Source organism: Lissotriton vulgaris, unplaced genomic scaffold, assembly GCF_964263255.1.
Source record: "Lissotriton vulgaris unplaced genomic scaffold, aLisVul1.2 SCAFFOLD_538, whole genome shotgun sequence".
Taxonomy (NCBI): domain Eukaryota; kingdom Metazoa; phylum Chordata; class Amphibia; order Caudata; family Salamandridae; genus Lissotriton; species Lissotriton vulgaris.
Genome location: NW_028250206.1, coordinates 724,212 through 746,613, shown reverse-complemented (window position 1 = coordinate 746,613; position 22,402 = coordinate 724,212). Strand labels below are relative to the sequence as shown.

Sequence of the window (22,402 nt, the reverse complement as noted above, 5' to 3'; positions counted from 1 at the left end):
ACTGCATATCGTGGGTTACATGGCACAATGTTTAATGTCGCAGACTTTGACCAATGTGTTCGGGGTGGTTGGTATTCATACTGGGTGTTGGTGGTACAGTCACCCCCTTGCCAGATGTTGATGTGGCCATGGCAGGCAGAGCGTCTCCTTAGGGTGCGTTGCCTGCGAGGTATTGACGTAGCTCCAGGGTGCGCCCCCACGCGCTTGGTGGAGTTCATGCGGCCTCAGTCGCCACCTACTCGCGGCGACCTGCCAGGGCTATGTAGCATGTGTACATAGATTTGCCTGCGTCGTTGTTATAGGAAGAGTTCTGCGCAACATTTGGCATTCGCGGCGCGAACATTAAGGTATATATGCGGTATGTTGGGTAGCGGCACCCCCCGAGCGCCATATTGTACTGCAACTTTGTGTCGGGGTGCGCAATAGCAGGGTTACTCGCGTAGAACCTCCTCTCACTTTTCCGTGGCTCGGCGTCGAACTCTACTATCAATTGTCTACCGTGGGGCTCCTACTTGTGTCGGTGTCCCCCTTTTACATTAGAGGAGGTCTGTTTTGCCAGGCACCACGTGCTCCACAACGAATTGAAGGGAGGTAAGGAGTTGAGGCCGAGAGGGCCTTTAGGGGTTCAGGCCAGACCCGCATGGGGCGAGGGGGATTGGCGGTTATGTCCTGGCGGGTGGTATATACTCTTCGGCCACTGCTGGTAATCAGAGGGTAGAGCACGTCGGATTGGATTTTCCGGTAGGAGAGAATGTGGATGCACGCACGTTTCAGTGGTCACACAATCAATGTATTTACGGCAGCTGCCGCCATTTATACCGTACTCTGCTTGCGGGGGGAGGTGGGGGCTGTCTGCTCCTGCGAGTCTCACCCCCCCTTTTGGACCTAGCGTACAGGTGCCTGCTGCGGCTGGAAGAGTGAGGCGGGAACGGAAACTGCAGAATAGAGCTCAGCTTCTGGCCCTGCTTGCAGTGGGAGCATGTGAGCCTAGCTCTTTCACCCCAGTAGTGGCGGGCGTGGGGATGCCCTTGGCGGTACTTGTACAGAGCGTCTGCTGAGGCCTGGTGCCCGTGGCCTACTGCGCTTGAGTGGCAGTGAGGCCTGTCATCGGCCCGTAGTTCAACGGGCAGAGGGCAGCACACTGGGACTGTGAGCAGGCTTTAGTGATCTGTGGTAGTCCAGGCCCCCCTTGCAAAATACTGTGGGCATAGCAGGGGTGCTACAAAAAGAAACCTGCGGATTAACCACATATGGCTATATCTCGGGATTCAGGGAGGTTATACAACAGCTACGACACCAGCCCCTCCCCCAGCACTAGTGCAGGGCTCAGAGGTTGTACTCCAACTCTGACACGAAGCGGCTCCTGCACCAGTGCAGGCCTCAGAGGTTGTCCTCCAGCTCTGACATGGAGCCCCTCCAGCACCAGTGCAGCTGTGCTTGCACCCCTGCCCCCTGGCTGTGCTTGCTCCCCTGCCCCCTGGCTGTGCTTGCTCCCCTGCCCCCTGGCTGTGCTTGCTCCCCTGCCCCCTGGCTGTGCTTGCTCCCCTGCCCCCTGGCTGTGCTTGCTCCCCTGCCCCCTGGCTGTGCTTGCTCCCCTGCCCCCTGGCTGTGCTTGCTTACCTGCCCCCTGGCTGTGCTTGCTTACCTGCCCCCTGGCTGTGCTTGCTTACCTGCCCCCTGGCTGTGCTTGCTTACCTGCCCCCTGGCTGTGCTTGCTTACCTGCCCCCTGGCTGTGCTTGCTTCCCCTGCCCCCTGGCTGTGCTTGCTTCCCCTGCCCCCTGGCTGTGCTTGCTTCCCCTGCCCCCTGGCTGTGCTTGCTTCCCCTGCCCCCTGGCTGTGCTTGCTTCCCCTGCCCCCTGGCTGTGCTTGCTTCCCCTGCCCCCTGGCTGTGCTTGCTTCCCCTGCCCCCTGGCTGTGCTTGCTTCCCCTGCCCCCTGGCTGTGCTTGCTCCCCTGCCCCCTGGTTCCCCTGCCCCCTGGCTTTGCTTGCTTCCCTGCCCCCTGGCTTTGCTTGCTTCCCTGCCCCCTGGCTGTGCTTGCTTCCCTGCCCCCTGGCTGTGCTTGCTTCCCTGCCCCCTGGCTGTGCTTGCTTCCCTGCCCCCTGGCTGTGCTTGCTTCCCTGCCCCCTGGCTGTACTTGCTTCCCCTGCCCCATGGCTGTACTTGCTTCCCCTGCCCCCTGGCTGTGCTTGCTTCCCCTGCCCCCTGGCTGTGCTTGCTTCCCCTGCCCCCTGGCTGTGCTTGCTTCCCCTGCCCCCTGGCTGTGCTTGCGTCCCCTGCCCCCTGGCTGTCCTTGCTTCCCTTGCCCCCTGGCTGTCCTTGCTTCCCTTGCCCCCTGGCTGTGCTTGCTTCCCTTGCCCCCTGGCTGTGCTTGCTTCCCCTGCCCCCTGGCTGTGCTTGCTTCCCCTGCCCCCTGGCTGTGCTTGCTTCCCCTGGCTGTGCTTGCTGCCCTGCCCCCTGGTTCCCCTGCCCCCTGGCTTTGCTTGCTTCCCTGCCCCCTGGCTTTGCTTGCTTCCCTGCCCCCTGGCTTTGCTTGCTTCCCTGCCCCCTGGCTGTGCTTGCTTCCCTGCCCCCTGGCTGTGCTTGCTTCCCTGCCCCCTGGCTGTGCCTGCTTCCCTGCCCCCTGGCTGTGCTTGCTTCCCTGCCCCCTGTCTGTGCTTGCTTCCCTGCCCCCTGTCTGTGCTTGCTTCCCTGCCCCCTGGCTGTGCTTGCTCCCCTGCCCCCTGGCTGTGCTTGCTCCCCTGCCCCCTGGCTGTGCTTGCTCCCCTGCCCCCTGGCTGTGCTTGCTCCCCTGCCCCCTGGCTGTGCTTGCTCACCTGCCCCCTGGCTGTGCTTGCTCTCCTGCCCCCTGGCTGTGCTTTCTCCCCTTTGTGTGTGTGTGTGTGTGTGTGTGTGGCTCTGGCTCTGGGTGTGTGTGTGTGTGGCTCTGGGTGTGTGTGTGTGTGTGGGGCTCTGGGTGTGTGTGGCTCTGGGTGTGTGTGTGTGTGTGTGTGTGTGTGTGGCTCTGGGTGTGTGTGTGTGTGGCTCTGGGTGTGTGTGTGTGTGTGTGTGGCTCTGGGTGTGTGTGTGTGGCTCTGGGTGTGTGTGTGTGTGTGTGGCGCTCTGGGTGTGTGTGTGTGTGTGTGGCTCTGGGTGTGTGTGTGTGTGTGGCTCTGGGTGTGTTTGTTTGTGTGTGGCTCTGGGTGTGTGTGTTTGTGTGTGGCTCTGGGTGTGTGTGCGTGGCTCTAGGGGTGTGTGTGTGTGTGGCTCTGGGTGTGTGTGTGTGGCTCTGGGTGTGTGTGTGTGGCTCTGGGTGTGTGTGTGTGGCTCTGTGTGTGTGGGGGGCTCTGGGTGTGTGTGTGTGTGTGTGTGTGTGTGTGGCTCTGTGTGTGTGTGGCTCTGTGTGTGTGTGGCTCTGTGTGTGTGTGGCTCTGTGTGTGTGTGGCTCTGTGTGTGTGTGTGGCTCTGGGTGTGTGGGGCTCTGTGTGTGCGTGGGGGGGCTCTGTGTGTGGCTTTGTGTGTGTGGCTTTGTGTGTGTGGCTCTGTGTGTGTGGCTCTGTGTGTGTGGCTCTGTGTGTGGCTCTGTATGTATGTGTGTGTGGGTGGCTTTGTGTGTGTGTAAATGCAATAGGTCATGCATTTGCGAGTGATTAAGCTATTGGCATTGTAAATGACAATGCCATTTATTTAACGATTAAGCTATTGACAATGTAAATGACTATGCCATTTATTTATGATTTTTTTAAAAAAAAAGTAATGAGCAATGCCAATCCTTTAATAATGCCGAGACCATTGCATTGTAAATGCTTGTTTTGATTTGTTCTGCTGAAAGTGAGTCCCGAGGAAACTCTTGGGGAGAGTGGGCCCTTTGTTCCTGGTCTGGAGTATAGGTGCCAAGCATGTCTTCCCATTCTTGTGTGTTTAAGTAGAATATGATTGCTCTTCCCTCCTCTTTCTCGTTTGGGTCCGGTGTCCCTGCACATGCTCCTCCTTGTTGGTTAAACTTACTCCCTTGAGCGAGGGGTTGTGGGGTTGGTGATGATATTATGCTTGCTGGATCTGTTATTTTGATGGGGGTGCTCTAGCTTTTTATCATGGTGGTTGTGGGGCTATAGCTTCTGGTCATCCTATTTGGTTGTGGGGCTGGGGTTAATTTTACTGATTTGTTCATCTTTTCTTCTTGAGTCTGCATTGGCTTCGCTCTCATCCCTGTTTTTTTTTTTTTTGCATCTTATTAGTTGTGGGACTTGAGTTAATTACACTGATTTGTTCCCAATCTTCTCTCCTTTCAGTCTGCATTGACTTCGCTCGCATACTTGGTTTTTTTGGTGGCCCAGTCCCCGTCCCTGTCATCAAGTTGTGATGGTGGAGCAGCTGTTTTTGGGGCTTGTGTTCTGCAATCTGAATCTTCTGAGTACTGCCCTGTCGGCTGTTTTTTGTTGGGGAGCATCCTAAGTTGCCAGGCATACCTGCAGAATCCGCAGGAGATGTGCTGCCTGCCTCTTTCGCCCCAGTGGGGTGTGTTGGCAATTGCTGTTTGAGCTTAAGTTGCTGGCCTTGATGCTGTGGCGCCCCGCTTTTGTCTAGGGGCAAAAGGCTTGGGATTGGTTCTTGCTTTTGTAGGGGTAGAGGTAGCAGTGGCGGTTGCATGCCTGTGAGGGTTGCATTGCTGGAATAAAGAACTGACCCTGCATCCCTTAGGAAATTGAACTTTGTGTAGGTCTTGGATTGGTGAGAGCATGTGGCACTAGTAGGTCGCGTCCTTGCTGTTGTCTCACTTTGGTCCTGCTCAGTTGCGATGAGTTTTTGTTTGGCGTTATGCTGAGCACTAGGATTTTGTTTCTTTTCTCTTCCTTGTTTTTGGTGGCATGGCCTTTCTCATTCTTCCCGACCTCATTGGACTGTCTGAGTCCGATGGATTGCAGATAGATTACAGCACTCCAGCAGGTGCTTAGCAGCTGGGCTTCAACACTCCAAATGCTCCTATTCCAGGGGGGTGCCGAACAGGAGCTGAGGAGTGCCAAGAACACCAGGCCTGCTTGTTCCCCTGCTCCCTTGCTCTGCAGTCCCAAAAACCGTCCTCTGTCTCGCCCTCTGCTCTGACTCTGCCCTGTGCAACTATGCAGCTGTGCAACTGTTTGCTCTGTTGCAACAAAGAGTTCAAGAGTTCAAGCAGGGAGAGCTGGGATTGACTGCGCTTTCAAGCAGCCTGTGACAGCTTGTAATCAGCCTGTTATCAGGGCCCGTCCCCCCGGCAGGCAGAGGAGGGGGGACATCGGGGGAATATGGGAAGAGAGGTGTGGGTGCAGAAGCTGCAAAATGCCAACAAATATCAGCAAAACACCATTTTTTAGTTGTTGCTGACAGCTGGAGGTGCCAGTTGCTGATCCTTTGTTCAGGGCCGTGGTTTCGCGTCGCGGAGTTCCTCAGAACCTCAGCCGCGTCTTTAACAGCCTTAAGCAGCCTCTCCTCTCTTTCAAGATTTCCGAGTTTTTGCTGTGGGCCGTTCAAAGCCGGTTTGAGCCACTGCAGTACTCGCAACATTCGCCATGTTCACAGAGCTCGGAGCTCGCTGCCCCCCGCTAGAAGATAGATAGATGGAGGAGGGTCTGAAGCGAGCTGGTAAAGGCTGGTAGAGCTGAAGGGAGGCTCCTGGCTTTCTGGCTTCCTCGCCTCGCTGTCGACGCAACGCTGCCGCCGGGAAACGGAAAACCAGGACTGAATCACACCACAATGTCTGAAGTTTGAAGCAGGAACAGGGCGAGGTGGGGTTGTGGACCTTATGTCAAGAGGCTAATCCTCTCTGGACATTGCTGAAACATCAGGGCTTGTCCCTGGTGGTTCAACACCTGCCAGGTTCCCTGAACGCCAGGGCGGACAAACTCAGCCACCGGTGCATGATGGATCACGAATGGCGTCACACTGAGGTGGGACAAGGTCTCTTACAGCGTTGGGTAGAGCCTTGTTTAGATCTGTTTGCCATGCTGATAGATTGTGCTCAGGAGATTGTGAATACGGTGAACCGCGGTTCACCGTATTCACAATCTGGTATTTGATTATTCCAATGGGTTCGTCCAACAAATCATTTGTTTGATAACATTAGCGAGGGTACGCTCTTAACATGTTTCACGAACGAACTGAAGTTCATGAGCACAATCTATCAGCATCTTACATGAACTGTCTTTAAACACACAAATTAAGTTGTTGTATTTTTTCATATGTCACGTTTTTAAGCAGATATCAATGAGCCCTGTTATATAATAAGAGAATTACGCTTTGAACACCTGGCATTAGAAGCATCTGAAATGCGATTATTTTTCATTTTGCACAGGCTAATGTAGAATTTAGAAGTTTATTGATGATGTGATTATCTTTTTAAATTGTACACAATGGATTTAGGTCTATATATGTATCTAAGAACTACAGTTTTATGATTGCAACAGAAAGTTAGCTTTTTGGTGTCCTCGTGTATTAAAATCATGTATTATTTTACAGACCTTAAATCCCCGATGAAGGCTACACGTTAGCCGAAATGCATTGGATTGATGATGGATTTGAGATTAATCTTTTGAGAAAGATATGATTATATTATATGAAATGATATGAATGAATACAGAAGGATAAATATCATTTGAAAACGAAATGAAATAAAAAGAATCTTGATGAAAATAACGGAATAACTTCATTTTTGGAACTCAAGTTAACCCCTAGGGGGGTATTTGCAGTGACCAGGGGACGTTCCCCATAGGGAAAGGCTTGGAAATTATCGACCTGTGTATATGTCACAGCACATTGATGTAGTTTATATTTGTCCATAATGTATGGTGCAAGTGAAGTTTAATTCTATCCATGCTTCATTCAGTTTTTTCCATACCTTTCTTTTCTCCCTCTACAGTTTGTTGCTGCAGAAGAAGCTCCATAAGTTTGAGTTAGCGTGTTTGGCCAATCTGTGCCCGGAGACAGCAGAGGAGGCGAAGGCTCTTATACCCAGGTGCGAATAGATCCTGTTGACTTGTATTATTTTGGCTATTGCTTTCTAAAATGTTAACAAATGTATATATAGTCGCAAGATTGTTTCTGGGGGCCGTTATCAACTTTGAGCAATCCTTTGGCTGTGAACCATGTACCCTTTCAATTTATGAAGCAGTTCCGGTGCTTTTTTTGTACCCTAATTAAATGTTCTTTTATTCTGGGAGGGTTAAAGAATATAGACTGGAGACCAGTCGGGCTGTTTGGGACAGAGGGGATTTTTTTCATTTTGAGGGAAATTCACATATTAAATGCAGATAGATTCAGATTTGCGCTTGAGAGCCAAATGTATTTCTATCACATGTCATTTAAGGTTTAAGATAGGTCTTCCTCCCTGCTCTGAAGCATTTAAAAAAAAAAGAAATCAACCAGATCGGCCTATTTCAGATTTATAAGACCGAAAGATCTAGAATGTCCAGATATAGCTGCCATAAATGGCAAACATGGCTGACCCTGGGAGCCTTCATTAATGACATTTGGATTTTCAATGCTTCTGTTTAATTAAAACAAACTCTACCCAAGATGGAAGCAACTTTAAATTAAACTTTTGTGGCTGTTTTACCAGACTCTGTAATGTGCATCTTTATGGAACTATAAGTGGTTCAACCCAACAGAAATACACTCAGTAGAAAACTGGGGGCTGTTACAACAAGAAGCAGGCTGGGTCTCCCCGTGAGCTGTAAGAAAACCTCAATCAAGATTCTGCACCTAACTCAAGTAGACTGAGTACTGAAACAGAGTGACCACTGTGTGACAGGACTGTTGGAAGATTAAAATAGATATGCAAATCCTAAATTGCAGGCAGGAAAACATGGCTGTCAAGATGTGAACTCTGGGCCAGTATTGCAGAATAATCCTCCCTGATCCTGCTGATCGCACGGAAGCCGCGCCGTCCACTTAAAGGGGCATGAGTTATAAGTACTCTACCGACTCCGGGGACTGAATAATGCCGGGCAGAATCCCTCAGTGAGACTGTGACAAGGGGTGGACGCTGAGCCCGAGCCTACGATCCGCATTGGCTACCAATGGGCTGCTGCACCAGTAATCACCGACTTGACAGGTTGAATCGGTAGGCCTGGGAGGACTCCGACGTTGGGAGTCAGGAGATTTGTAGCTGACTCACTGGGCGGTGCCCGGTGCCTTGGGCGTATGCGGCCTAACGGCTCAGTGCGATCTCCTACATGATCCCTTGACCGGCGGCCATCACCACAAATCCCTATATCGGATGCCACCACCTAGTACCTGACACCCTGGAGCCAGAAGCGGCATCTGGTACTTGCGTGATGAAAGCTGCAGGATGATGCTGGGAGGCCTCTGAGGCACATCCTGCTGGCGCTGCGGGGCTGCAGCAGCAGCGGACTTATCCAAAGGAGTTTCAGCAGCCTGTGAGCCCTGTGTGCTGTGAGCGGAGCAGGCTTCGGGGAGCCTACCTGGGGCGACGGCAGGACACCACAAGCTGCCTGAAAGGAGTGGCCGAGCCTCTGCCCTGGAGGGTCTGGGTTATATTGCTGCGATCCGGCGGGGTGCTCTGGGCTGATAGCAAATTTAAGATGAGCGGGCGCTGCCAAGGAGATGTGCCTGAAAGCTCTTCCACGCCTGGTACGGAGATCGAGAGTGGCAGGGGGATACAGATCTTGACACACTGCCAGCCACAGAGGAGGGACTCTACCAGTGGTCTCTGGGTCTCTCCACACTGTTTTACTTGCTCAAGGAGGCTCAGAACTTGCCATTCACCCCTCTACAGCTGTGAGGGCGGTCAGGCCCTGAATCTGTCCGTCTGCCTTGGTTCTCCTGCTGGACCTGATCACCATTGACAGTCCTCTTGACAAGGGCAGGTCGCATCCTGTTACTGGGGGCCTCCTCACTCTGAGACTGTCTACACCCTAGGACTGTGGAAGAGTCTGTCTGGGGGGTTCCCTCAAAGCCTACCATGACACATCGCCAGGTAGTAGGAGGTTTGATCCATGACCAGGGTAGGAGCTGCCCTGGAGTCCTGGTTGCCCTGGTGAAGGAGGGCCCGGGGGAGCCCTGGTATAAGAGAGGCAGAGTTAAGGACCACTCTACTTGCAGACAGGGCAGTGTAAATTGCAGCCCTTCATTGGCGGCGGAGTTCCGGCGAGGCGGGTCAAATGGTCCCCTCACTTTTGCTACTGACTTCAGTCCCTTGGGTCCGAGGCAGTACCAGGGTCAGTGTCTAGGACCTGAGTGCACAGGAGAATCAAACGCTCATCATGCGTGAAGACATGACGGCAGTGTCCCATGGAGTGAGCACAATCAGTGAGTACACAAAGCTGCACCACCCAACGCAGACAATAACTCGGCCAGCAGGCACTATTGACTCTGGAGACAGCCTGAAAGCAGTGACAGTCATCCAAATCAGACCTACTGGCGGCCATTCAGTGGTCCCATACCGCCCTTGAACACAAGATCGAAGTTGTCTCCATAGACGTCAACCTCCTCAGAGCGGATTTGAGGAATGTAACAGAAAAGGTCCAATCTGCAGAGAGCAACATATCCGAGCTGCTGGGAGAAGCTGTGGTCCTTAAAACCTAGAAGGCCCAGATGACTACCCTCACAGCAGACCTGGAACGGAGGGCTGAGGATTCAGAGGGCTGCTCCCAACTCGTGTAAGATACGAGTTCTGGAGTTCCCAGAGAGAGTGGAAGGGACAACTGTGGAGCAATTTCTTGAGAACTGAATACGGACGGAGCTTAAACCACGGGGCTTATCCGAACTGTTTTTGGTGGAAATGGCACACAGGTCTGTGGTGCAACCTCCACACCCTTGTGGGCCTCTACAAGCCATCTTCAACAAGATTTTAAATTCTCGTGACAGAGACTGCATTCTCCGAGCAGCGCAAGAAGGATTAGCTCCTCTGTTTGAGGACACTAAAATCACCATATCCCCAGACTATACAAAACAAGTACAAGAGAGGGGGAAATCCTGTTCAAGACGTGTGGCTGTAGATAAACATGTTTTGCATAAGTCTGCAATCTAGTGTTGGGCTTGGATGATTACAAGTTGTTTTTCTTTGAAGAATTCTTTTGACTCACAAGACTATCTGACTCTTCCCCTCGGTAACATTGTGCATGGGCATCAATTCTATTGTTAGATGGTTTCTTTTCGCCAACAGGTTCGGTTGTACTCACTTGCGCTCCGGGTCAAGATAGTTTTTAGCCTCCGTTCCGTTAGCTAGTTATATCTGCATTCAACTGTATTGTTTCCATCCTGGAAGTTATCTTCCGTGTACAGAAATTTCGACAGGTCGGGATCATCGACTTGCCTCCTCGACCTACAAGCCACACCCAGCTCAATCAGTCAGTCAAAAGTACTTTATTTGGTTCATAACAAAAACCATAAAAGTATACACACATCAAAAATCATGGCCAAGATAAAATACAATTTTAAAATTTTAAAATCTTAAAATCAGGCTGAACACAACATTTCATTTAAGTCCCATAAAATCTATTATTTACAACCAGTCCAATTAATTTTGTTCCCTAGCCTCATAGCTATTGTTAAAAAATTTGCTACATTTCCCAAGTGTTAGATAGCAGCTGAAGGTACATGAGGGCAGGTTTAACATGTCTAAACCCTTTATATTTAATCAGGGGTACAATAAACTTTTTCTGTATCCCCGAAAAATGTTTTTAAAAAAACATGAAATGTGCAGTGTCCATAATAGAAAACCCGTCACAATGACAGATATCTAGGTCTGTCATCTTAGACCATCCTGGGCGTGCAGTAAGAAGGAGATGGAATTTATTCAGCCTGAACTTAGTCAACAAAAATCGATGGCTAGCATTGTTGACTATTCTCAAGTATAGTTCAGTGTCTGTAGAGTTAATTAAGAGCTGGTGAGCCCTCACAGTTGGTTTGCTCAGTTCCATTTCCTCCCTATCCAGGCCCTTATTAACCTTAAATGTGTCTTTTACCCACTTCACGTCTCCCTTAACTAATTTGAGGGGCTGATCAAACAATTCCGGGCGACCTAATGTATCGGCTAGTTTTTTTACATATTTTAGCCAGGGAATCTAGTGGCTACGGTCCAGGGCCAGACAGTCTCTCAGAACCTCATGATTTAAAACCAGTTCTGGGTTTAACCATATTGTGATCCACTTTAAGAGCGGTGCCACAGCTATACGGTCTTCCAGATAATCAACCCCAAGTTCCTGGTGAACAATATAACCAGGGGTTGATTGTGGCACTGATAAAATGCTTTTCAGGAACTTGTCCTCTGCAGCCTGTAACAATTTAGCATTTTTAAAGCCCCATAGGTCTGCTCCGTACATGGCTAAAGAGACACATTTGACTTCATAAACTTTCAGGACAACTTCCAATGGCTTCACCCCAAGTTTGCGTGTAAAATCAAGAACAGCCAAGATTGATCTCGCAAAAACATTAAGTTTGCTAGCCATTTGGGGCAACTATGTGGAGCTGTCATCAAAAATGACACCTAGGTATGGAAAACTCGTAACCCGGGATAACATGTTACCCTCACAATGCAGGGTTTTCAGTTTTTTACCCTTACTGCCCACCGCCATTACATGGGATTTAGAAAAATTTACACTAAGATCTAGTGCATTAATAAAATTGTAAAATTAATTTAAAAGACGCTGTAGGCCTAATGTAGTGCGGGCTAAAAGGGCGGCGTCATCTGCATAAAGCAGAGCCGGTATCATGAATTTTCCCGCCCTTGGTATGTCCTTACATGCCTCCCACAACACTGCACCCAGATCATTGATGTAAAGGGTAAAGAGTAAGGGGGCTAAAATGCAGCCCTGCCTGACCCCATTCGTTATCCCTATCTTTCCTGTACAATTACCTTTGTGATTGTATCTAACTATGGCCGTGAGGTCCCTATGCAGGTCTGTTAGAAAATACACAATATTGTCATCTATACCGAGCTTCAAAAGCAAGTCCCACAATTTGGAGCTGTTCACTCGGTCAAAGGCCGAGGACAGGTCCATGAAAGCTATGTATAGAGTACCCGTTTTAGCAATTGTGTATTTCCCAATTATTAATTGGAGATTGAGTCTTTGATCTATAGTCCCTCGCCCTTTCCTAAACCCGAATTGAAGGGGTGAGAGGGTATTTGTATCCTCCAGTTTATCTATTAGTCTGCTCAGGATCACTCGGCAAAGAACTTTCACTGTGGAATCAATAAGAGAAATCGGACGATAATTAACAGGATCTCCTCTATTGCCTTTTTTAAAAATCGGGACAATAACTGATTCCGGCCAGGTGGGGGGAATGCCAGAATTACTAATTCTATTAAAAATATTAGACCATGTCTTGACGTCTGACTTGAAGAGGTCTGCGGGGACACCATCGGGACTTGGGGCCTTATTACTGGTCATTTTCCGGATGGCGTCAGCTACCTCTGTCTCTGTGACTGATAAGCTATATGTATGTGGGACAGGGGTGCACACAGCCTCACCTCCTGCATTCGTCCCTTCATACACTGTTTTAAAATGAGTGAGCCATTGTTGTTCCTGGATACCACAATCCAAATGGCTGTTACAAGGTCATTAAAATATGGCTTATTGACAACAGACCAGAATTTGGCACTATTTTTCAACACATCAGTGGAAGTTAACTCATCCCAGGCTGCTTCCCTGATTTCTCGTTTCCTGGCTTCCACTACTCTTTTGTAAGATAACCTTAAAGAAGCTACGAGGGACCTATCAATTGGTTTACTTTTCAGAGCGGTCCTTAGTTTTTGATTGGCTAGTGAGCAGTTATGATCGAACCAGCCGATCCCGCCTTGCTCCTTCACTTTGCCTGGCAGCTTAAGGTTGGCTGCTATCTGGGTACAGATTTTTAGAAATGCATCAAGGACCTCTCTATCCCCAGTTTCGGGGTCCATACATTTTTGCACTCTGTGCCTCTACTCTTAAAAAGATTGTTTAAGAAGTCCCCTGCAACAACCTTATCCCATCTAATCCTGCGCCCCTGATCCATTGGTTGAATATCATGCTTATCCACCCTAATTTGACTTTTCTCAGATGTTTTAATCAAGTTCATAATGGTCAAATTCACTGGGTTATGGTCACTAAAATGTGACCGGGCCACAGAATATCCGCTGATGCAATTCCCCAGCGCGAGACTAATGAAGATATAATCAATATTTGAGCAGCTAACATTATTTTCAAAAGTTGGAATCTCCTAGTCATCCCTCTGCGGTAGCATCAACCCATTGATCGCCAACATATTCTCAAGGATCGCTCCTTGAGCAGTATGCTCAAAATGTATCTCATCTTGATTTAAAGGACTTAGTTTGTCTAGTAAGAGACATTTATCTGGACACCCATGAATATTAAAATCTCCTAATAAAATGACCAGGCAATGATTATTTCTAGCCTCATTATACCTTGACAAAAAGAGATCCAGAGTTGTCAAGGGTTCGGTCGGGGTAGCTCTGTCATAAGAATTATAAAAGTTGACAATTAAGATATTACACTCCCCTTTACGGGCAAGTTGGACTGCTAGACAGTGTGGAGAGCCTGTTGCTATCTGTGTGAGAGTCCCAGGGATGGAGGCCGCAATTAAAGTAGCCAAGTCCCCCTTCGCCCTCCCCATAGCAGAGGATGTGGCTGGGAGAAAATATGAGGAATAACCATCGATAGTAAGTGTGTTCCCGGTGTCCCAAGTTTCTTGTAACCCAATAATGTCAACGGCCCCTAAGGAATCTCTCCAAATTGGGTCATCTACTTTATTTCTTAGGTCCGCAATATTCCATGACATGAGCTTTAGGGTTGAATTTCTAAGTTGGGTTACCCGTTTATCTGGCATACTAATAACGCTAATCTTAGTCGGGCCCTCAGGGCATGTTACCCCGATATCCGGAACCGAATCCCCAATCTTTGCACCTGGGGGCATAATTTCTTGATCATTCATTACAGAATTAAGGGTGAAAATTTCATGTCCTGTTCCTGTTAATTTATTACCCACTTGTCAATCGACCCAGCCTAAATCAGACACTGCTTCAAAACGATTGAAAGTTGGGACATTAAAAAGATTTCCTACTTGGTGAAAACGCTGAGGATAGTTTTGGGAATAACTTCCTGGCCAATGCTCTTTGTGGACAATTTCTCCCCTGGTGTGGATAAAATAGGCTCCCGCTTTCACCCATGGCTGGGGTTTGAGGGTAGAAGTGGCCTAAATCCAAAGACACAATCCCGCCTTCAACATTCTGATTCGGAAAGCTGCTAATGAACTGCACTACTTGTGGATATCTAAAATTCACTATAATGCAGTCTCCGTCCACATTCTTAGGGTTAGGGCCTATCCAACTTACTCTCCTGACACTGATAATTTTTCCATCTAAATCTGGTCTAAGAGGCCGATTTTTCGATAGCCAAAACATCACCTTGTTTTTTAATTCGTAGAATGTTTCCACCCTTTCATTCTGCCACTCTGGGACCCCAGCCAATACAATAACAAAGGGATATGATTCACAGGGAAGTTCAACTCTATGTTTTTGCCTCCGGCCATTTGGTGGTGCCGTTTTTACCTGATCTAACATATCATCATTTTTCTTGAGCCCTTTAGTGGTACTATCCTTAACAGCTACACTTCCTTTAGATAGTTTGCTCTCTTGTTGAGGGGTGATGAATCGATTGACAACCTCACCTTGATTAACAGGGGCAATGCTCTTTTTAAGCACCTTTTCTTTTAGGTTTGTTTTTTGGACAGTTTTAGGATTTTGTTCCGCAGCAGCTTGCAGTATACCTATGGCCGAGGGAATATGTTTATCGTCTGTCAGTTTCTTCAACTCGGCTGTATTTACCTTAGTGACCTCGTGGAGGTCATCTAATTGGCTGCCTATCCTTTTCAGGCGCTCCACTAGTGGAAGAATTAGGGACCTAATCAGATGTTGTATTTTATCTAATGATAATGCTGTGTCACCACCATCTTTATAAGCATGATCTGCTATTTCGGGAATAGGGCTATCTTCGGTACAAGCAAATGACTCCCCCTGTGTTGTAATGTTGATTTTGTCTTTATTTAACGTAACCTTACAAACCAATGGGGTTACTTTAGGTCTCTTTGTGCGGCCCCCCTTTTGTCGAGCTCCGCCACGTTTACGCTTGACGGCAGATACCGGCGTACTTTCTAATGAGTTTTGTGCCTGTAGAGGCGGATTATTTAATTCAACGCTTTTTCTGCTCCCCTTATCAACATTCGGGTAGGCCATAAAGGAGGCCAAACTAGTATCTATCCCATTTATATCTAAGGTAATCGTGTCCTCCCTCGTGGTCTGGGTTATGGGTTGGGTCTGGGTCTGAACAGGGATAGGAGATGCTAGTTTCCCAAGTGAAGATCTTTTTTGGAGCACAGGATCTGTCGACAATCGACAAATTGTTAAATCTATCTCCTTCTCTAAAGCCGATGCAGCCAAAGTAATATAGGCATCGATGGGCCCGATAATTCCACCTCCCCCACCCTTATTACTAGCTTTGGTACACTTGTTTCTATTAGATGCCATACTCTAGTACCAATATAATGATATTAGACCCTAGGGAAACAGATAACTGATAACGTTAACCTTTAGAAATTGCTTCTTAAGCAGCAATCAAACGAATATGCACAAGAATGGTAGAATATAATATAAAGGGGGTTGCCCAGTCCAGTCTCCTCAGGCCTCTGAGGGCCACAGAGGGCGCGACTCGCGGGGTGAGAGGCGTTCCTCTCTTTTGACGCGCCTCTGGGCGCTCTGCTTCCGTCACTCGCGTGCCACAACCGCCGGGGCACCTGGGAGTTGAAGTCCCTGCCCTCGCGGCGGCGATTGTGCTGGCGTGGCGTGGCGAGCCGTTCCCCTCACGGAGAGCTTGCAAAAGATCCCAGTGGTGATTAGGTAAGCCGTTCCCCTCACGGCAATGGGCAATTCCTCACGCTGTGTCTCTAGCACAAACGCTCCCATGAGCGCTTGGCGCTCCTCTTTTGACGCGCCTCCGGGCGTTCTGCTTCCGTCACTCGCGCGGCACAACCGCCAGGGCACCTGGGAGTTGGAGTCCCTGCCCTCGCGGCGGCGATGGTGTTGGCGTGGCGCGGCGAGCCGTTCCCCTCACGGCGAGCTTGCAAAAGGTCCCAGTGGTGATTAGGTAAGCCGTTCCCCTCACGGCAATGGGCAATTCCTCACGCTCTGTCTCTAGCACAAACACTCATTTTCTACTGTAACAGCTATCCAGGAAAATGAGCTGCTAATGGACCGCACTCCGTTTAGTTTTTGTCAGCAGTGCCATTCAAAATACTATCACACACATCTTCACTCGGTCTTTAACTTATGCCTCTCCCCAATCATCAGGAAGGTACGTGTGAGGCTTGCAAATCATTCCAATCGAAGAAAACTTCGCGACAGGCGTGCGCGTTGTCCCAAGATGCAGCGCAGAAACACAGACACGCCCGACCTCTTCCGTCTGCGACAACAAGTTTAAGAAGTGTCTGCAGGCCAAGAAGAATTGGTCTCCATACGCTGTTCCGGTTTAGACACGGAACAGGAACAACATTAAAATCCTGCCAAGCTTGTGGAATTGTGAATACTTCTACCCCCGATTCAAAGTATAAAAAAATCACTTCCCTCTGATAAAACTGCTCATGGGCCGCCACTGTAGAAGAGCCATGGCACGTACCAAAAATACCTTTGGATGCCCTGCCCCGGGCTCGGCACAGAAATCTTGGCCTTCTGCAGGAGCCTCCACCTCCACCAAATCAGACTGCGTCCTCAAAACGGGAGTCTTCGGACCAAAACAAAAACCATTACTTATTCGGTACAGCATGGCCAGACACCTAAATCGAAAGGCATTCCAGAACAGAATGGTTTTACTTTTGGGCCCATAATGTATGCAGTCGGATCGAAATCGCTACCTCAACCAGTTCTTAAGGCGATGTCTGAAAAACTCCATCTGAAACAGAAAACCTTACAAATACAGCCTGGTACAAAAGGATTATTGTTCAGCCAGCTAAGCCTCAACTTCGCTAGAAGCCTTTGATTGTTCAAGAAGCTCTGGACACTTCACCATCCCCTCCTTAAAAAACAAAAGGACAAAGAAACTAGTCCTGCACAGCCACATTTACTTAAATTCTCCATCACAACCTATAACTCCACCTCCTCATTTTTCACCACATGCACAGGAGGAAGATATTTAACCACATCAATCCCCTTCACACACAGAGGATACTGATGAGGACTTTATAGACCATCCAAATCCTCAAGGCTCTTGTCATGACTGACATAGAGCCACAGGACAATACTGACCCTGACCTCTATCCTTCACCAGCAGATGATGCCTCAGCTTTCCAGGATTTAATTGCTAGGGCAACAGCCTTCCATCAGGCTCCTTTACCTAAAGATCCCTTTGACAATGACTTCCTCTTCAAGGATCTCACTAATGCTCAAAAAGGATCTCAATATTTGCCAATTCTAAAAGGGGTTCTCGGTCATGGCAATGAAGTGTTTAAAGACCCAGTTAAAGCTTTCATTATCACACCTAGAATAGACCATACGGCTGCACCTTCATACCCTATATATATTAGAGGTCAATTAACACCAGAGTCTCTAGTTGTAGCAATTTCTAGGAAAAGAGCAAATTCCCAAACCACTAGGGATGCTTGCAAATTCCCAAACCACTAGGGATGCTCCGCCACCTGATAAGGAGTCACAATTAATTGAAGCCTCGGGCAAAAGGGTTCCAGCGCAATCAGCAAACCAATGTAGAATGGTTAATAGCCAAGCTCTATTAGCTCGGTACAATAGAGCACACTGGGATGAGATGGAGGGGCTCCTCCAACATTTCTCACAAGAGTATTAAAAGAGGGGACAGGAGTAAGTTGCAGAAAGAAAACTAATTACAATCAATTCCATTAAATGTGCTTTTGATGTAGCTGACTCTGCGGTTAGAAATATAAATACCGGCATTCTACTTCTTAGACACACTTGACTTAGAATGTCAGGTGTTCAACCAGAAGTCCAACAAGCTGTCCTTAATTTACTTTTTGATAAGGAGCACCTCTTTGGGCCTCAAGGTGACGGAGCCCTAGAAAAAAATCACAATGGATGGAGGGGCTCCTCCAACATTTCTCACAAGAGTATTAAAAGAGGGGACAGGAGTAAGTTGCAGAAAGAAAACTAATTACAATCAATTCCATTAAATGTGCTTTTGATGCAGCTGACTCTGCGGTTAGAAATATAAATACTGGCATTCTACTTCTTAGACACACTTGACTTAGAATGTCAGGTGTTCAACCAGAAGTCCAACAAGCTGTCCTTAATTTACTTTTTAATAAGGAGCACCTCTTCGGGCCTCAAGGTGACGGAGCCCTAGAAAAAAATCACAATGGACACAGATTTGGCAAAATCAATGGGGGCGCTCCATCATCTCCTTGTGTTTGCTTTGTTTGCCCTAAGTTGGCAGGGCCTCTTGCTCACTATGCTACTGGATTCAGGCTAGCCTGGCTGATGAGGGTTGAAACCCCGAAGTTGGTCCTAGGATGCTTGTTTCTGGTCCAGTGAAGACCTGGCTCTGCAGTTCGGCTGGGCTGTTCTCATGAGAACAGTGTCATGACTGATTTGCATATTGCTGAGTCGAACTGGGCTGACTAAGTGAGCTAAAGAACAACGATGAATTGAACCCAGATCTGTGACTGGGGATGAGTGTCTGAAAAGTTTCAGCACTCCCTCCATCATCTCCTTGTGTTTGCTTTGTGCTATAAACCAACACATTCCATGGTTCCTTTCGCCGCCCCTCATTTAGACACGGTACTAGGTCTGTCGCTACTGACAAATCAGCAACTGCCTACAAAAATCAAAGTTACTCCTCACCTTCTAGAGGTTTCTACAGAGGATCATATAGGGGGAACAATTTCAAAGGGCGTGGTGGTGGAAATTCAACCCGCACACCCAATAACTTCAACAAACTAGGACTTCATTCACGTTCTCCCTGAACACTTAACACCCGTAGGGGAATGTATTCTATTTTTTCTACTGCAATGGAGTCTATTACTACAGATCAATGAGTATTGGACATTATCTAACATGGTTACTGTCTGGATCTCATAAACACTCCTACAAGCATCCCACCACGCAAACACAACCTCTCTGTTCAGCACCAAACTCTACTTAAACAAGAGATAGCAGCTCTTTTAACAAAAGAAGCAATAGAGCCAGTTCCAATTCAACAACAAGGAATATGGGGTACATTCCTTATACATTCCCATAACTCTGTTCACTCCGACCCATTCTGGACCTCAGAGCACTAAATTGTTACATTTTGTCGGGACACATTCACATGATCAGCCTTCATTAGGTCATACCATTACTTTAGCAGACAGATTTCATGTCCACACTAGACCTTAAAGATGCCTACTTTCATATACCCATTCACTCAGCACATCGAAAATACTTACGTTTTCTATTCCAAGGAAAACATTATCAGTTCAAAGAGCTTCCCTTCGGAGTCACACAAGCTCCAAGGGTGTTCACAAATGCCTATCCCTAGTAGCAGTAAATCTACGAAGGGAAAACAGTCATGTCTTTCCTCACCTAGACGATTGGCTTCTAAAGGCAAACAATTCAAGCCTCTGCAGACAACTTACTCACAAAACGTTAACTCTCTTACATCAGTTAGGGTTTACAGTCAACCTGCAAAAATCTTATTCGCAACCAGCCCAAATACAACCATACTTAGGGGCTCAATGCTCACCTAGCGTTAGCATTTTCAAATTGAGTTAGGATTCAAAACATTCTATATTTAGCATAACAATTTCAAACAGGAGTACACATCTCAGTCAAATTAGTACTAAGACTACTAGGCATGATGGCATCCTGCATAGCCATAGTTCTACATGCCCGCCTACGTATGAGACCACTGCAAGAATGCCTCTCACGTCCATGGACTCCAGGTCAGTTACGAAATCTAGTGTTGATAGACATGCACACATCACACTCTGCATTGGTTGACCCAGTTCCCTAAGCCATGCACAAAGTGGATGCCTCTCTTACAGGTTGCGGCATACCTCAAGCGTCATCCCTCAGCCCCATCCTGTTCAACATGTACATGACGCCCCTGGCCAACATCGTCAGAACCCACAGCATTAACATTGTTTCCTTTGCAGACAACACCCAGCTCATCATCTTGCTCTTGGAAGACCCCTCCACCACCAGGACAAGCTTCCACAACTGCCTCACGAGTGTCTCCAACTGGATGAAGACCAGCTGCCCTGAAGCTCGACACGTACAAGACGAAGGTACTGAAGAACTCCTCCCTGTGGAACCACGCCTGGTGGCCCTCTGAACTTGGACCCACACCAACAGACCATGCTCACGACCTTCGCATTATCCTGGACAGCAAACTCACCATGAATGACAGATCAATGTGGTGGTCTCTGCCTGCTTCCACACCCTTATGCATGCTTCGAAAGATCTTCAGATGGTTCCCCGCCAACACCAGGAAAACTTTCACTCCAGCACTAGTCACCACCCTGCTGGACTATGTCAGCACACTCTCTACACCGGAATCACCACCCAACTCCTGAAGAAACTCCATACAATAGAGAACTCAGCTGCTAGGCTCATCTTCGATCTTCCCAAATGAACACACATCACCCTTCACCTCAGGAACCCCCACTGGCTCCCCATTCAGAAAAGATGCCAATTGAGGATGCTGACACGCTCCTTCAAGGCCCTCCACAACCAAGGATCATCGTACATCAACCACCGCTTGAACTTCCACCAACCATCCAAACACCTGTGCTTCGCCTCTCTCGCACACACTCCCCACATCTGCTGAAGCCACAGTGGAGGACACTCCTTCTTCTACCTCACCGCCAATTACTAGAACGACATTCCCCCTCCACCTCTGAACATAATTTTCGCTCCCAGAATTCAAAAAGGGACCTGGCTGTTCGATTAGGCCCATCAAGAATCTCGCGCCTGGATACCCTCAAGGTGATAAGCCGCGCTCTACAAATCCTGATTTATTAAGGGGGCCTTTGAGTGGTTACCTGTCTTGCCACTGGCTTGACGGGTAACACAGGAGTTATAAAACTCCTTCACCTTCTGGGACATGTTTGGCCAGTAGAAGTAGGTGACTAGCCTACTCAAAGTCTTTGCCTGGCCAAGATGCCCATCTAAGGGTATGTAATGAGCCAGTGAGAGTAAGAACTCTCTGTATTGCTGATGCACTACCACTCTCGTAGTGGCAACATGTTTGGGATCTCTGGCCTCAGTATGCTGGGGCCCTTTATCCAGTAGATCCTGTGAGAGCCACTGACATCTCCCTTTGCGAGCGCAGCAGTTTACTGTCTCAGGCTCTCCAGTGTGGGACAAGTCTTCGGTCCCTGGCTCCAATAGCTCTTTTTTCACTCTGGGCTTTGCTCTGTGCTCTTGTTTTTACGCACGCCTTTTTGAGGCATTCCCAGCATGGTATCTTAGCTGGAAGTCTTTGAAGGACTCAGACTGAGGGTGAGGAGAGGCCTCATACCTCCTCCAGGAAAGAAAGGAAGAAGATTCTCCTTCTGTCCAAAAAGATCTGAAGAAATTCAGATCTCAGAGCAAGGATACATCCCTTGAAGAAAAAAAAGAGCAGCCTGGTCCATCAAGATCTGGCTCTGCGCCACATACTCCCTCACAGAAAATCCGCCCGTCAGCGAGTTCGTCAACAAAGCACTCTCCGTCTATGACCTCTGTCTCCGCTGGATCTGGTACGCCGTTGAGGGTATCATCGACAACTGCTACGCTGCTGATGGTCAGGACGACGACTCCCGTAGCGTCGCCAAAGACTGAAGTGGCGATTTCGGCGGTAATTGTGAGGACTTCAACGTCGACGAGAGCTTCACCGTCGACGGTTCAGCTCGGTGCTGCGTCGTCTGCGAGCATCTTTATTCCATCGACCTGGTCAGTCATACCTTCCACTATACTGTCTACGACCTCATCGATGAAGGGGAAAGACATACCGTTTCCAAAGGCAATTCCTTCTCTCTTGCAGGACTTTAATAAGATCTCCCCCTTGACTCCCATTCGCCTCTTGGACTTCCAAGAATCAGAGGATGAGGGTCCTTACAGTCCTGCATATAGCCCTTCACAATTGAGGGTCAAGTGCCGTGAATCTGAGGACAAAGTAATACTGGATGACCCTTCTACGTATCTGGAGGGTGAATACTCAATGCTTAGATACTTTTCAGAAGCATTATCCTTATGAGGAGCAGTAAGAAGAGTTTCAGCAGGAACCCTCCATTAACATTTCTATTTCTCTAGTCACTGACTTGCGTCTGATGCTCTGACTATTACAAGGGTTTCCCTGAGGCAAATGCTACGCAAAAGCCACCTCCTAAACAGGAGGAACATACCGTCATCTCCGATCAGCAGGCTATACCTTCACCGCCGGAACAGAAAA

General features: G+C 48.4%; 1 protein-coding gene across 1 annotated transcript in view; it reads left to right on the top strand.

The window, feature by feature from the left end:
- Positions 1–22,402, top strand: part of POLR2D (RNA polymerase II subunit D) — a 182,547-nt gene that overhangs the window by 147,674 nt on the left and 12,471 nt on the right. Inside the window, exon 3 of the mRNA XM_086950513.1 lies at positions 6,874–6,969. Within this exon, the coding sequence (XP_086806639.1) occupies positions 6,874–6,969 (96 nt within the window). The remainder of the gene's footprint in view (positions 1–6,873; positions 6,970–22,402) is intronic.